The sequence below is a fragment of the Tachypleus tridentatus genome, chromosome 9, assembly GCF_004210375.1.
Source record: "Tachypleus tridentatus isolate NWPU-2018 chromosome 9, ASM421037v1, whole genome shotgun sequence".
In the NCBI taxonomy this organism is placed as follows: domain Eukaryota; kingdom Metazoa; phylum Arthropoda; class Merostomata; order Xiphosura; family Limulidae; genus Tachypleus; species Tachypleus tridentatus.
In genome coordinates this window covers 122,254,644-122,270,425 of record NC_134833.1, presented here as the reverse complement: position 1 = coordinate 122,270,425, position 15,782 = coordinate 122,254,644, and the positions used below count along the sequence as shown (strand labels likewise).

General features: G+C 35.2%; 1 protein-coding gene across 3 annotated transcripts in view; it reads right to left on the bottom strand.

The window, feature by feature from the left end:
- Nucleotides 1-15,782, bottom strand: part of LOC143226235 (choline/ethanolamine transporter FLVCR2-like) — a 48,504-nt gene that overhangs the window by 15,111 nt on the left and 17,611 nt on the right. For all 3 annotated transcript variants that reach the window (XM_076456990.1, XM_076456992.1, XM_076456991.1), the window contains one exon: nucleotides 12,558-12,668. In XM_076456990.1, coding sequence (XP_076313105.1) covers nucleotides 12,558-12,668 — 111 coding nt within the window. The remainder of the gene's footprint in view (nucleotides 1-12,557; nucleotides 12,669-15,782) is intronic.

Here is a 15,782-nt window from a genome sequence, read left to right as displayed (position 1 = left end):
CTAAGCACTGGTAGACAGTGCAAAAGGAAGTGTTAGTGGAAGTAAGAACTTGTTGGAAATATATTTTCAGTATAAGAAAATTATAACTTCTGACAAGGTACCTTACTTTCACTCACATACACAGTTAGAATCCCACACTGAATGGGTACAAGGACTTGTACAAGGGATAAAAGAGACACATCCTTCAAAAGTATCTGAAGGTCACTCCTCAAGAGAAGACCTTCAAAGAAGAGGATCACACAAGGAAGACTGCACCATTTCCACACCAAGTATACTCACTTCCCAGACATGGAAAAAGTAAGACTGAGTCAAACAGACAAAAATGAGGAGCACATCACACTGTTAGTAAAAGAAAGGATGTAAAGTACCTAGGGCACAGCAGACAGTACACAGCAAGTTAACTGCATCCAAAACTCGATCACATGGGTGTAGGACAAGGACCATACTGTCAGTGAGTCAATCTCAACACAAAACTCAATCAATGAGGACCAACACCCAAGCAGGGGTAGCAAGGAAGATCCTACCACATCTCCATCTCAAGTTCAACCAACCAGAAGGAGAATTATTACAACTGATCAGTGAACAGAACATGTGTAATAAGAAATAAATACATAGATTTTCCTCTAAAATCAAATATACTGGAACCATCCCAAACACAGTACCATCTCTAATATAAAGGGATAATCTGAATACATATGTAAGGATTTATGTTAACTGGTTCAAGCTGTAATTTTAAAACTCAACCACTGAGAACCAACATACAGGGGTAGTATGAAGGATCCCAGTTGAAGGGGTTAAATGCCTTAAAGATGGCACATTACATGTGTGAGACTGTCTATACTTACATTCAGCTCTACATTCAAAACTGAACCACTGGGAACTGACTCCCAAGTTGGAGTACGATGAGGTATCCTTATCATACAATGTGTGTCATAATATAAGATGGTTGGTTAATCTCTAAACCCAAAGGTCAACCACTATGAACTGAAATCCAGGTGGGAATAGGCCAAGGGATTCTAATCATCACATCATGAGTATTCGTTGGATCAGCTCTAAATCCAAAATTCCATAGCTGGGAACCAACTTCCATGTAAGGACAAGGTCAGAAATACCAATTATCTCTACACCAGCAGGACACCATGTTCCTCCTTTCAATTGAACAGATATGTTATTTTTATATTGTATGTTTCATATACAGGAGGAGACATCTATGGTCCACAACTCCAGCAGCTAGGAACTGAAAAGTAGTTAGGATTCTCTTACTCCACTAGAAGAAATGGAGAGAAAAATAAGTTGGAGAGTCCAAAGGAATGTTCACACTGGAAACAATATGAGTGACCATGAAACCCTATAATGAAAAGGATAACAAACCCAATTTATTCAATCTAAAAAATGGCAGCAATGGTCAGCTATCCTCTTCTGCTTTACCCATGAAGTTTATTGTTGGTTACAGTCTGGATAGGCATCTTTAAAAACTAAATATATTGTGAAGAATAACTTACAGGTACATACAATAACTATCTTCAGTATATTACAGCACAGTGTGTGCTTCACCCTTTCATGGATAGTTGGTTTGGGCAAAAGAAATGACGTACAGTTTAACAGTGAACACAGAAGCTGCAGAGAGGAAAACACAACCCCAAGTGGAATGCTTTGATGAGGAATGAAGTTTTAAAGCATATAGAAATGACAGTTGCAAACAGCAGAGGTGCAAAGAAGGTTAATAAAACTCTGTGTATAAACTCTGAACTGGGGAAGTGCAGAAAGCCACGGTGCAGAGTGCTATTGTACATTTGACCTGTAGCTGCTTGATGTGTGGTATAAAAGTCAGCTTACAGTCAAAGATAAGCACCAAAAACTTAGTCTCAGGGACCACAAGCAGCACAACTTCACCGATACAGAGTTCAGGATCAGGGTGAAAACACCGTTTGCAGCAAAAGTGCATGCAAACGGTTTTAGAGAGAGAGAAGTTAAGGCCACTTGCTATGGTCCACTTCAGTAAATGACTGTGGGCAATCTTTAGCTGCTGCTCAATATATCTCATGTTCAGCAACTGATGTGAGATGTGAAAGTCATTGACATAAAGCCCATTTTCAACAGTAAGAGGGAATTGTTCAGTGATGGCATTAATCTTTATACTGAAAAGAGTGACACTCAAAACACAACCCTGAGGGATTCCAAGTTCCTGTAGAAAAGAATGTGAAAGTGTCGATCCCACACGAACTTGGAATCTCCTGTCCATCAAAAATTTTCAATAAAAACAAGCAAATGGCCATGTAACCCATACAGTCATGTCAAAAAGTTAGGACACCCTATGAAAGCCTGAGTATTTTTGTAACATTTTTGTATATATATTTAATCTCAATTTTAACAATACTGAGATATTACAGGAATATAACTAAATAATTAAAACTGAAGAAAAGACTTTTCAAGATCATCTGTAAATGTAATTCTACAAAAATGCATATTCTGAGGAAAAAGTTAGGACACCCCCACATTTATTCCCACTTAAAATGGATCAACTCACACACAGGTGTATCACACCAGGTGCACATGATTAGAAGATCGTTACTCAGCATTTTGAATGAGGCTTGCCCTATTGAAACCTCAGACATTTAGTTTGGTGTGCTCCTGACTGTTGAAGTGAGAGTGTCCACCATGGTGAGAGCAAAAGAGCTGTCTGAGGCCTTTAGAAACAAAATTATAGCAGCTTATGAGTCTAGTAATGGATTTAAAAAGATCCCAAAAGGTTTTGAAATCAGCCATTCTACTGTCCAGAAATAGTCAACAAATGGAGGGCTTTCAAAACAACTGCCAACATGCTCAGGTCTGGTCGTCCAAGCAAGTTCACTCTGAGAGCAGACCGCAAGATGCTAAAAGAGGTCTCCAAATACTCTAACATGCCATCACAGAACCTACATTAGGCACTGGCTACTGTTGATGTGAAAGTGCATGCCTCTACAATCAGAAAGAGATTGTACAAGTTTAACTTGCATGGGAGGTGTGCAAGGAGGAAACCTTTGCTCTCTAAGAGAAACATTAAGGCCAAACTGAAGTTTGCCAGAGAGAGCGTAGACAAAGACCAGGACTTCTGGAATAATGTTCTTTGGACAGATGACTCCAAATTTGAATTATTTGGATACCAGAACAGAGAACATGTTTGGCATAAACCAAATAAAGCATTTCAGAAAAAGAACCTCATACCAACTGTGAAGCATGGACGTGTAAGTGTCATGGTTTGGAGCTGCTTTGCTGCAGCAGGACCTGGATAGCTCACAATCATAGAATCCACCATGCATTCTACTGTGTATCAGAGGGTGTTTGAGAAACATGTGAGTCCATCTGTAAGAAAATAAAAGCTGAAGCTGAACTGGATCCTGCAACACGACAATGACCCAAAACATAACAGTAAATCTACCAAGGACTGGCTGAAAACTAAGAATTGGAAAGTCCTGGAATGGGCGAGTCAAAGCCTAGATCTTAATCCCATTGAGATGCTGTGGGGTGACTTGAAATGAGCTGTATATGCAAAAAAACCCTCAAACATCTCACAGCTAAAAGAATTCTGCATTGAGGAGTGGGGCAAACTTTCTTCAGACCGATGTCAGAGACTGGTAGATGGCTACAAGAAGTGTCTCATTGCAGTTATTTCAGCCAAAGGGGTTAACACTATCCATTAGGGGGTAGGGTGTCCTAACTTTTTCCTCAGTTAAAATATGCATTTTTGTAGAATTACATTTACAGAAGATCTTGAAAAGTCTTTTCTTCAGTTTTAATTGTTTAGTTATATTCCTATAATCTCTCAGTATTGTTAAAATTGATATTAAATATCTATATATCCAAAAATGTTACACAAATGCACAGGTTTTCACAGGGTGTCCTAACTTTTTCACATGACTGTATATATGGAGATCTCGCAAAATGCTATACCTCCATGTTGTATCACAAGCCTTCTTAATGTCAAAAAATATTGATACAAGATGTTGTCACTTGAGAAAGGCTTCTCTGATTGATGTTTCAAGTCTAATAAGGCAGCCCATGGTGGAGAGCTGTCGTCGGAACCCATGCTGAATGGGCGAGAAGAGGTTTAATTCGAGGAGCCAAACAAGACAAGCATTAACAATCCTCCCTAAGGTTTTACAGAGACACCTCGTCAAAGCAATTTGACAGTAGTTTGAAGGAATCTTGGGAACCTTCCCAGGCTTAGAGAAAGGTAAGACAATAGCCTGGCACCAGGCATCAGGAAAAACAATCTCTTACCAGATCCAGTTAAAAACAATAAGAAGAATAGCAAGAGAAGCAGGAGATAGATAGTGCAGCATTTCACAGTGTACATCATCAGGTCCAACCGATGTACTGCCAGACCGATGAAGGACCAGTTTGCACTCACCAGTGTAAAGGGATGATTATAGTCATAGAGACAATCAGTGAACAAATGATCGTTTTGCATCTTGGGGTGGGAGAAGAAGATGTACCCAAAGAAATGCCTGTACCCAGAACCAAAGAATATGGATCTTGAGGTTTGCTGGAATGTATGTTAGGGGCAGAGATGAGTGTTGAAGTTGATTCATCATCTTTTTTAACCATGGAAGTCAAAAGACTTTTCATTTGGTTTAGGAATGATTCTTTTGGAGGCACAAAGAGATCCATCTGCACTCACACTGTAGTTGTGGAACGAAGTGCAGCAGCACACGTCTGAGATGAAGTGGTGGACAGCAACTTTCGAGCCTCAGGGTAAGTAAAGTTTTGAATCATTTTCAAATGCTGCACTTCTTTTTCTTTCAACTATTTGGGGCAAGAACAAAAGTAGGATGGGTGACAGCTATTTTATTTGATGCAATGAGGGTCCATTTCACACTCACAGACATCGTGGTCCTTGCCACTGCAACGAGCACATGTCAGGGAACTACGGCATGATATCTTCAAGTGACCAAACCACTGACACTGGAAACATCGGAGAAGGTTTGGAATGTATGGCCATACTTTGCAATTAAGATAACCTGCCTTGATGGTGGCAGGTGGATGCAGTGATGTAAATGTCAAAATGAGGAACATTGGTCAGCATCATAATTCCATCTTTCTGAGTGGAGATATGCTTCACTGCAGATCTCCTTGGGTGGGGAAACTAGTTGGAATCTTTGACTCGAGGATGTTCTTCAAACCCCTACCAACAATAACTCCTCATGACTAATTCAAAGTAGCATGAGGCATATCCTCAACAGGTATATCCCCAATCGCCTTTGAATGCACAAGGAGTTCTCTGTGTTGAGATGTGGATGTTTCCTCCAATATGCTTCTTTACTGACTTTGGAGGGCCAGCAAGTCCCTTTAAGCCCTTCTAAATGAAAATGGGAGACACCTGCCCTAAAGGTTTGTCTGAAAGATAATGCAGTATAAGAAAATAAGATACAGTTGTTACAAATGTTGAAGATTGCTGTTCAGATTCTTCAAGACGTGGTTGTTTACCTATGGACTGTTTTTTCACTATTTTATTGAAGTTTTTATTTAGAGGATCCATAATAAAAAAAAGAATATTTCAGTGCCCACTGACCCCACCCACCATGATGCCCTACGAAGGGACACACTACAATACTAAACAAGGACACTGCAGCAATGCCAGCATTTCATGAGCACAATACCCAAACACCAGCATCAGATACAATGTCCATAACACCTGTTGAGAACATCCAACACTGGAACTTGGTTGACCTTAGCCCAAGTGGACCAGCTGATTTACCCCAGAGGGCCACCACAAGGCTGCCCATCTACAGGAATTCAAAGCCAAAGTGGTGTGTTAAGGTTGGACCCCTCAACCACCAGGACCCTCTCCCTCCCTTCACGGGTCATCATGCACAGGAAACACGTTGGTGGATGTTTAGATCCCAGAGGAGATAAACTGAAAGAACAGAACCTTCCCTGGGAGGTCCCCTGACCATGTACAGGAATCCACACTGAGGAGAACCCTTTCGTGATGGGTGAGTCTAACTGTATATGTCATGACCTGTTAGCAAGTTATTTTCAATCTTTAATTAATTTACATTTTGTTTATGTTATACCAATTAGTATAGTTTCAGACTACAGCTGACAATTCATATGTTAATAGCACACATGTTTAAGTTTTTAACTTTGTAAGGCAATATTTTAAAAAATCCTGAATTTCCCAAAATGTGAGAAATGTGACATTTTCTCTAGGAATCCCTGCACCTCTATTTTATTCATCATTCCTCCAGTAAGTACTAAATTTAACATAAATGACTCACACTATCATTGTCATAGCACAGACAAACCATTATTTTTATAGCTTTCAATTTTGTTTGATTTCAGATTTCACAATTTGTTAATAGTTCTTTCTTATCCTTAATGCTAGATGCATATTGTGTATACCCAGTACAAGCCAAGCTATCAAATGAAATATTATATAAAATTGTTTTCTGAACAAACAACTGTCACTTTCTCAGTTAATACAAGCTTCATTACCATGAGAAAAAAAAACCCACCATGTGATGAAAAAACAATGGTAGTGTATTGATATGGGAATATAAAGATAAGCATTTGAGATATCAGCCTTGGTCATCCACAGACCCAGAAAAAAGTCCACTCAAGAGTGAAAATATTCCATGATAAAACATGATAGGACCAAAAAGTGATTAAGGCATGACAGATCTCTTATAGGTTGTCAGTCTCTGGTTTCCTTGGAGACCACAAACAGCCTGGAATAAAGCTTTGGAGAAGAGTGGCATGTTGAGAGAGAAGATCTTGTAGTGTTTCATACACATTTGCTAAGATATGGGAGGATCCATAGGTAACAGAAAGGAAATAACTATATATGAGATATGGATGAAAAGTCCCTCTCATATAACCTGTAGAACCCATAGACCCATGGTGAAATATTGCCATAGATGAAGATAGTGGTATAAATGAGCTCCATCAGAATGAAAGAAAATCCCCTTGTGTTAGGAAAATGTAAGTGTTGAGAAGGAGTAAGACAGGCAATAAATATAGAGAACTGTTGAGGCTCCCTTGAGATAAACAATGATGAAAAAGTTGACTGCTGTTTCACAGATTTCACCCAAATTTCAAAATCACTGGAAGATCTCCAAAGACTGACTGATGGAGGAAAAAGGGTGAGGTGTAAGTCTCAGGGATGGTAAACAAATGTGGGACAAAAATCACTTATCTCCACAAAAGATCCCAACAACAGAAAAATCACGATGTCAGGAAAGGGCCAAAGTCAACAAATATGCCAACAAGAATGTGGGTAGGGTAAATGTATTCCCTGAGAAACCCTCAAAATCATAATGGATTGCCTTGGAAAGAAGGTAGATGGTGGACAAGTACCATAGGACTGATATGAGTGTAAAACAAAGGCAGGAAAAGTGGGCATGGAACAATTAACAGGACAATTGGGATCCATCCCTCAAATACATAAAATGGGTACCAAGTCTTGCAAGTCCAGAAATAAAGGAAGCCCAAAGCAAACTGATCTGCAACCCATGGAAGGTGAGACATACTCATGTCATCATGTAACTCTGACACAAAATGCTCAGCATGAACCCCAATATTAGAAGAGGGTGAAAATGCAAAATACTAACAAAGATGATAGAGGATTATAGAAAATTGAGGAAATGGATAAAACAAAACGCACCTGTGAAATCATGTTCCAAAAAGCTACCTAAAGGAATCTACAAAATTAACAAGGAAAAACAAAAAATTCAGGAGAAAGAAAAATACTGTCAATACCATTGTTGTCTCAAACAGGCCCAGCTTGTTCAGAAGAAAGTTGGGCAACATTAGAAGTAGAAAGTCAGTTCAAATAATGATCAATTGCTGATAATTCTACAATTGAGTTACTCCAAACTGAAGCCTGGGTAAATGTACTGGTAGAAGATATAACTTCTGATGTGGTAATAATTATTTCACAACTGTGTTGGTAAAACAAGTTAAATGCAGAATTTCTGTAACTGGGTTAGGAAAGTGAAATAATACTATTACAATATATGGAAATGGAAATTATAGGTTGTAAATAGAAATAAACTCTATGAAACTTGAAATTCGATTTCAGAGAACACTTAAGAAAATGCATTAACACAAGCACAGCCAAATGAGTGACAGTTAGGTAGAATAGCATAGAACAGGGGTAGCCAAACTTCGGCTCTTTGACATATAATGTGTGACTCGCAGAAATATGTTGGCTGAGCTCCTTTCTGCATCACAATTAATATAAAAGGAAAATAAAAAATGTTCAAGCTTTATAATTATTTACCAGGTATAAACTGAGAGTCCACTGGATTAAAATGTAAGTTTAATGTTCATAGTAAGTAAATATATTAAAGAATTTAAATTCTAATTTTAATGCTAGATTTGAGTAAGGGATTAAAGAAATTTTAGATCAACAAGGATTACAAATGAATTATGCTGGAGAATCAGTAATCGTACAAGCCAGTGCTGAAAATGTTAGTTTTTAGTGAATGTGGCTTGCAATTGCGTGATTGTGGCAAGTGTGGCTGTGTTGCAGACAATGAAATTAGTGGAGTGTTAGTGTGATACTGGGTTCTGAAGAGTTTGATTGCATTGCACATATTGGAGCTTAATGTTCCTTTTCACTTTAAAATTTTAGAAGTGTCTGTGAAAATTTTGTGAAGGAAAATGGCATCATCAAATAGTAAGAAGCGAAATTATGTAGATGAAAACAGAAATTTTAAACCAGAGAGGAAAATTTTGAATTCACCATTAGAGGAGGTAAACCTTTGTGTCTTATCTGCAATGTGTTACTCAATTATTACATAGCCAGTAACTTGAAACACCACTATGAAACAAATCAAAAAACTTTTTGTTTAATTATCCACCTAAATCAGAATTATGGAAAAACAAGTTAACTGTGTTAAAATCATTACAAAGTAGCCAGCAGACACTGTTTCTGTGTTCAGTAAGGAAGTTGATACAACAACTGAAGCTAGTTTTTATACATCGTAGAATGCTGATCATGCTAAACACCCATATTCTGATGGTGAAGTTGTTGCAGTGTTAGATCCAAACAACACAAATCTAAAGTAACCAACACCAAAAACACCAGCTTCACGCCGCACTACAGACAGACGTATCTCCACATCAATGCTGATGTTGCAGGCAAAATGCAAAATGACTGAAAGAATTCCCTTGCATTCAGCTTAGCCCTTGATAAATCTACAGACATACAAGAAAAATCCAAAACTGGCAGCATTTGTTCATTATGTTTCCTCTGATGTAACAGTGAAAGGTGTTGGACTTAGTAGCACTAAAAGAAACAGTTCATGGTGTTAAAGTTAAAAATGCACTTGACAGATCCTTAACAAATGCTGATATTTTACTGGATAAACTCGTCAGTGTTGCAACAGATGGAGCACCTGCAATGGTGGAGAAAATGTAGAATTAATTGCACTTATGAAAAGTGATCCCAGCTTTCCAGAGTTTCTCCCTGTTCATTGCATTATTCATTGTGAACACCTGGCAGTCAGATACTTCAAGAATGAAGATGTTATGAAATTTTTTCTTGAGATTGTCAATTTCATATGCTTAAATAAGACCCACCAACAGTTCAAAAATGTTATTGAAGAAATGGAGTTTGAAGATAAACCAAGTGATGTCTCTTTATACTGCATTGTGAGATGGCTGTCAACCAGCAATGTCTTAAATAGGTCTGTGGATCTGTTGGAGTCTGTTATTACTTTTCTTGAAGAAAAGAACAGATTCTATCCTCAACTGGAAAATGATGAATGAATGCAAGACCTAATGTTCCTTACTGATATAATGAATCATTTACAAACTCTCAACTTGGCACTCCAGGGGAAGGAAAAGATTGTTTCTGCTCTTACTCAGACAATTTTCAGCTTTCAGAATAAAATACAACTTTTTCAATAAGGCATATTGTCAAAAATCTTCAGTTATTTTCCCAGTCTCAAAAAAGAGAGTAAATACGTATCCTGATATTGAAATAAAAGACCACAAACTGGAAGAATACAAAGATAAATTACAAGGACTGCTTGATAATTTCCTAGACAGGTTTGAGGACTTGCAGAAGCTCAAGCTCTGCTTTGTCTTTCTTGTAAAACCATTCACAGTTGATGTGATCAATAATGGTTGCCCAATTCTTAAACCTCTGGTTACAGAATCATCTTTTGTGGAAATGGAACTACTAGAACTACAGGAGGACCTGGGTCTAAAGATGACTGATAAATCCCATTCTACATTTTACAATGAGTTCTGGAAGCAAGTTCCAGAAATAAAATATCCTGAACTGAAGAAAACCAGTGTGTGACTCATCTCAATTTTCAGCACAACATATTGCTGTGAATCACTGTATTCTGTAATGAAGTTTGTGAAGTCAAAGCATCGTGCAATCCTTACAAATCAACACCTGATTTCGAACAGCCTTGACAATATATTAGCCAGTATTTCAATGACTCACAATCAAGATGGAAACTCACAAGCCCTCTACTAGCAGTAAATAGCCTGATAATTGTATCGATGTGTTTGTGTCAGAACAATATTATGATAAGACTAAAATTTTGTAAGGTGGTATCTGATTAAAATATCTCTAATTTTATTGTTTTACATATTTTCCTCCATGTTTTGACCAGATATTTATTAGGACAAATAAATATAATTAAAAATATCTGTTTTTAACCCTTTTATTTTTATCTTTGGAAATCTCATTTAATGTTAATGAAATGCAAATTTGCATATTTTTCTTAGATGTTTACATAGTTCATTACTGTATTAAATATGCTCAATATAGTTAAAACAATAATCAGCCAGGTTTTGAAAACATTTGGTATATATATATGTGTACTTTGTGATTATTGAAACTAATACAAATTAACAGTTTAAAAACTACATACACGAATAAATATTATTATGTACATGTATTTCTTAATATTTATATAAAATTTATGTAACACAATGTGTATGTAACAATAAAAATGTGTGCGTAATATCTGTTTATGTCTTGCAGCTCTCAAAGATCTGAAGTTTATCACATGTGGCTCTTATGTTAAGCAAGTTTAGCCACCCCTGGCATAGATGGAGTCACATGAGTTGTGTGTGTGAATAAAGAGGATATGTAGGAATAAAAGGCTTGCAGTGTATGAGAAAACTGCATACAGGCAGCACTGGACAAGAATAGCTATGTTTGTGAGCAGAAGTATGGTACTTTATCAGAAAATAAAAATTAGCATAATAACCCATACATATTAAAGACATTATAAAACTTAACGTGGTAGCTCAACTACTTCAAACACTAAAGATTACATAAATCATAAGGCAAGCATAGAAACAATATAAAACTTAGTTTAATATCTCAGATATACCCTTGTGCAAATTAATTGAAACAAATGGTCATTTTACAATATTTTCAACATGGTGGCCAGTGTAGGCTTGCTGGACCCTCTGATTTCCTTTAATAGTCATTTTTTTCACACAGACGGCATCATTTTTTGCAGTACTGTGTTTTGCAGTACGGTCAATCTATTTTTGGGATATATGACGAAATTTTGAGGAATATTACGTCATTCAAAATTGCTTTAGAAGGGCAAGGAGACCAGTCAAAAAACAACTTCTTACCAACTCAATGAAGAAAAAACGGTATCAATGGGGTCTGAAATACAAGAACTGGATGCAAGAACAATGGAGGAAGGTGTTATTGTGACCAGACTCATTTCTTCGTACAGGGTCAAAGAAGACTACATGTTTGCAGATCTCCAGGTGAGAAATTTCGAGAATCTCACATCAATCAGTTCATTAAACATCCCTTGAAGAAGATGTTTTGGGACTTTTTCAACTACTATGACACCGGAGGCTTACATACCGTAGAAGGTATGATGCGAGGACCACAGTACATTGAAGTTTTGCAGAGAAGAGTTGTTCCAGAATTGAAAAAGAGATTTCCAGATGGATCTGGTATTTTTCAGCAAGATCTGGCTCTATGCCACACATCAAAACTTGTAAAGAATTTTATGACTACAATGCTAATAAAGGTGCTGGACTGGCCTGGAAACTCTCTGGAATTAAATTCTATTGAAAATCTTTGGGCAATTTGTAAAGAAAGACTTCAGGGGAAAGACTGTACTACAAAAGATAAGCTAATTGAGGCCATAATTGAGGTGTGGTACTGCGATCCAAAAATTAGTAAAGATTCCAGTCAACTCATGGACTTGATGCCAAAGCAGATTAATGATCTTCTGAAAAATAAAGGCAGTCATATCATGTATTAATTTGTGAGTAATTTTTTAATTCTCAGAAATAAAACGAAAAAAATTGAAAACATCGTAATTTTCCATCTTGTTTCAATTAATTTGTACAAGGGTATATTTCAAAGACTAAAGAATATAAAAATTTATTTTAATAATCCAGTTGTTACAGGCACAGAAAACAATACAAAACTTGGTGTAATATGTCAACTATTTCACACACAATAGACAACATAAATTCCAATGAAAGAACACAGATTTTATAAACTTAAATGAACCAAAAGAAAAGACATACCCACGTATTACAGAAACAATAAGGAAAATGAAACTTACCCTAAGAATCCAGCTATTACAAACACCAACCAGATGTTTCCTGCAGGAAGTATAAAAGTGTAAATCAGCATTCCAACCAGGGACAAGAAATATGTTACTAAGGTTGTTTCTCTGTATGAAAAAAAAAGAGAGAATTTGCAATATAATAATTTAACTCATAATTTTACTTGAGAGAATATAACATTTTTCTAAAGCAAAGAGTTTTTAGCATTAATTTATATTTAATGAAGAAAGTCTACAATGCACAAAGATGTATATAACAAACTAAAACCACCACTTTGTGGAAAAAGATATTCAGATTTGAAGAAATCTCTCTGATTAAAATATCATTTGTTTAAAAAAAAATCCACAACAAGAAATTATCACAAAGAAACAGAGACTGTGTGCAAAGATTTCTTCAGAGTTACATTACAGTAATATAGTGAAAACATTCCAAAAATTATCTTGATGGTGGCTGATAAGTTATCTGATGGTAACTGTGAGCAATGTAGCATTATCTCTAATAAAACCCTGACATAACTAAATGCTTAAACAATGTTTAGGCAGTACTTAGTATCCATATCTAATATAACCAATTCGGTAAGCTTCTTTATAGTCCTGGAGACAAATTTACAATGTATAGCTATAAATCAAGTGTTTTTGAAATGTAGGGTTTTTCAATCAGATGCTTTCTGACAGTTTCAATTATTAATAATTTACAAATATAAAACAAATCCTTCATAAAGTGTAATGAAATGTGGCAAGGTAAAACAGTATTGAACATTATGGAAATTTTAGTCAATAAATTTCCAAGCTTAAAATAATAACTTATCTAAATGTTAATGAGTAGTATTACTTTTAAACAATGGCCAATTAAGTGATTAATGTGGTATTTATAATAATAAAAATAACTGTAAATCATACATTTTGGTATAGTGTAATTAAAACAATTTTATTATTAATCAATAATGACAGATAAAAAAAAAACAATAAAGAAAACTGTAAATCCACTTGTAGAGTCAAAAATATATATGTAAAATGGCCGTAGATTTGCAAGTTTTTATAAATATACTTAAGAGACAGTCAAGTTTAGCTGTTACATTTGAATTTTGTGTTGACTATTAAAATATTTTTACAGTTGAATTTATGTTAACTTGACTTAATTGAAACTGAGCATTTATCTAAACATAATAACACATCTCCATGATACTACTCAAATGAGCTTGTGTTTTGACTAAAATGTAACCACACACTAAAGGATCTCAAGATAATAAAACTTTTATCAACACTTTTGTTCCTTCCAATCTACACCATATATACTCAGAACACTGATGGAATATACGTTTTTATCTAAAATGTCACTAAATATCACATATAATGAGCTATGCCTCAACATCTCTCTTGTCCAACACTGTGACTTAGTTGAATCTTAGCACTTTATCTAAAATGCAACCACGCACTTACAAATAAAATCACAATGAGTTATTTAAGTATGTCTGGTTTAAAACACAATGACAAATCATAAATAACACTGACCCATAAAACTCTGTGAATTACTCAAACCAATATGTCTTGTGTGAAATATATCTACATATACAATATACTGTGACTTACTTAAACCTACATGCTTTGTTTAAAATATATCCACATACTCACAACATACCATAACATATTTGATGCTACATGCCTTGTCTGAAATACAACCAACATATTCACAACAGACCACAACTTATTTGAACCTGTGTGTCTTATTTAACGTGTATTCACACATTTGCAACATATACTATAATTCAACTGAACCTATATGCATTGTATAAAATAATTACACACACCCACAAGGTACCATAACTTAGTTGAAAATATGTCTTGTCTAAAGTTCATTCATATACCCACAATATACTATCACTTATTTAAAATTGTATGTGTTATCTAAAACATATTCACACCCTGACAACACATTATAACTTATCTGAACCTCTGTGTCTTGTCTAAAACATATATCCACAAACATAAAAGACATCACAATAGATCAGAACCTGTCTATCTTCTCTAAAAAATATAACCACCCACACATAAGATACTAGAACTTATTTTAACCCTCTCAACACAGGGTCAGTTAATTTGATCAAACACGTAACCTCTTTGTACTCATTTAAAGTCTTTACAGATTTTATACTCCTAGCTTTCAATATAATGTGTGTTTCTTTAAAAACTTGCCAGTCTTTCAGTTTTTCACATACAAAAACATATTTTTTAGTGAAGCATATTATTTAATAAACTAAAAGTTTGTGTTTGTTCATGTGTATATTAAGTATTTGTTTTGTAATGTTCATGTGCAAAGTAATTTTCATGTTAAAATCAAAAATACTTTTCCTCATCTCAAAAACCTCTAATTTCATTTGTGTAATCCCTAAAACCTCCTAAGCACAGTTCACATCGTTTATACAGTAAAACTTTGTAATTTATCTGTTATTTTCTCTATCCTACCCTCAAACAAGATTGATCAGTTTGACCAGCTTTGTAACCACTAAAAAAATCAAATTAAATTCAAATTACCCTTTTTTTCTTTCTGGAATGATTTTAAATGGTAACATCAAACTACAATTGTTTATCTTAAATAGCTGTAAGCTAGTAACAGTACACATCTATTTGTAATTAAATTTTATTGTTTGGTTGCCCTTTCAACCCTGTCTAACCACTATCCATGCCATTATAAATTGCACATCACTTGGGTCATGTGTAGCTCATGTTACAATATCGAATTACATTGCTCATGAAATGATGGTACGTGTGCCTCATGAAACACTTTTATTATATTATTATTTATTTTACCTAATCTGATCTAACTAACCTAAAAATATCTCTATTTTTGCATTTTAGTTAATAATAAATAAATAACAAACATGAAAAACAAGAAATCGTGTATTTATCCAATCTTCTTTTTCTTGTTGTTGATTGCCACGGACACTAACTTTTTAATACTAATGGCTGTAAAGTACTACATAATTTTTATTTAATTAAATAATACAACAAAAAATATAGACTAATAACATGCAAAAAGTATACAATTTCCCCGAGCTATCAAACGTTTTCTGGCTTTCTAACTATGTGACAACAAGTGTTACAAGTTCATCCAAGCTAGTCATTAACTTTTTCATAGCAACAAGATTTCACACTCCTCTATTCAGAAAACATTGTTATACAACACATTGTTTGATTGGTGAAAATATTTACTTTCTGTTTGTT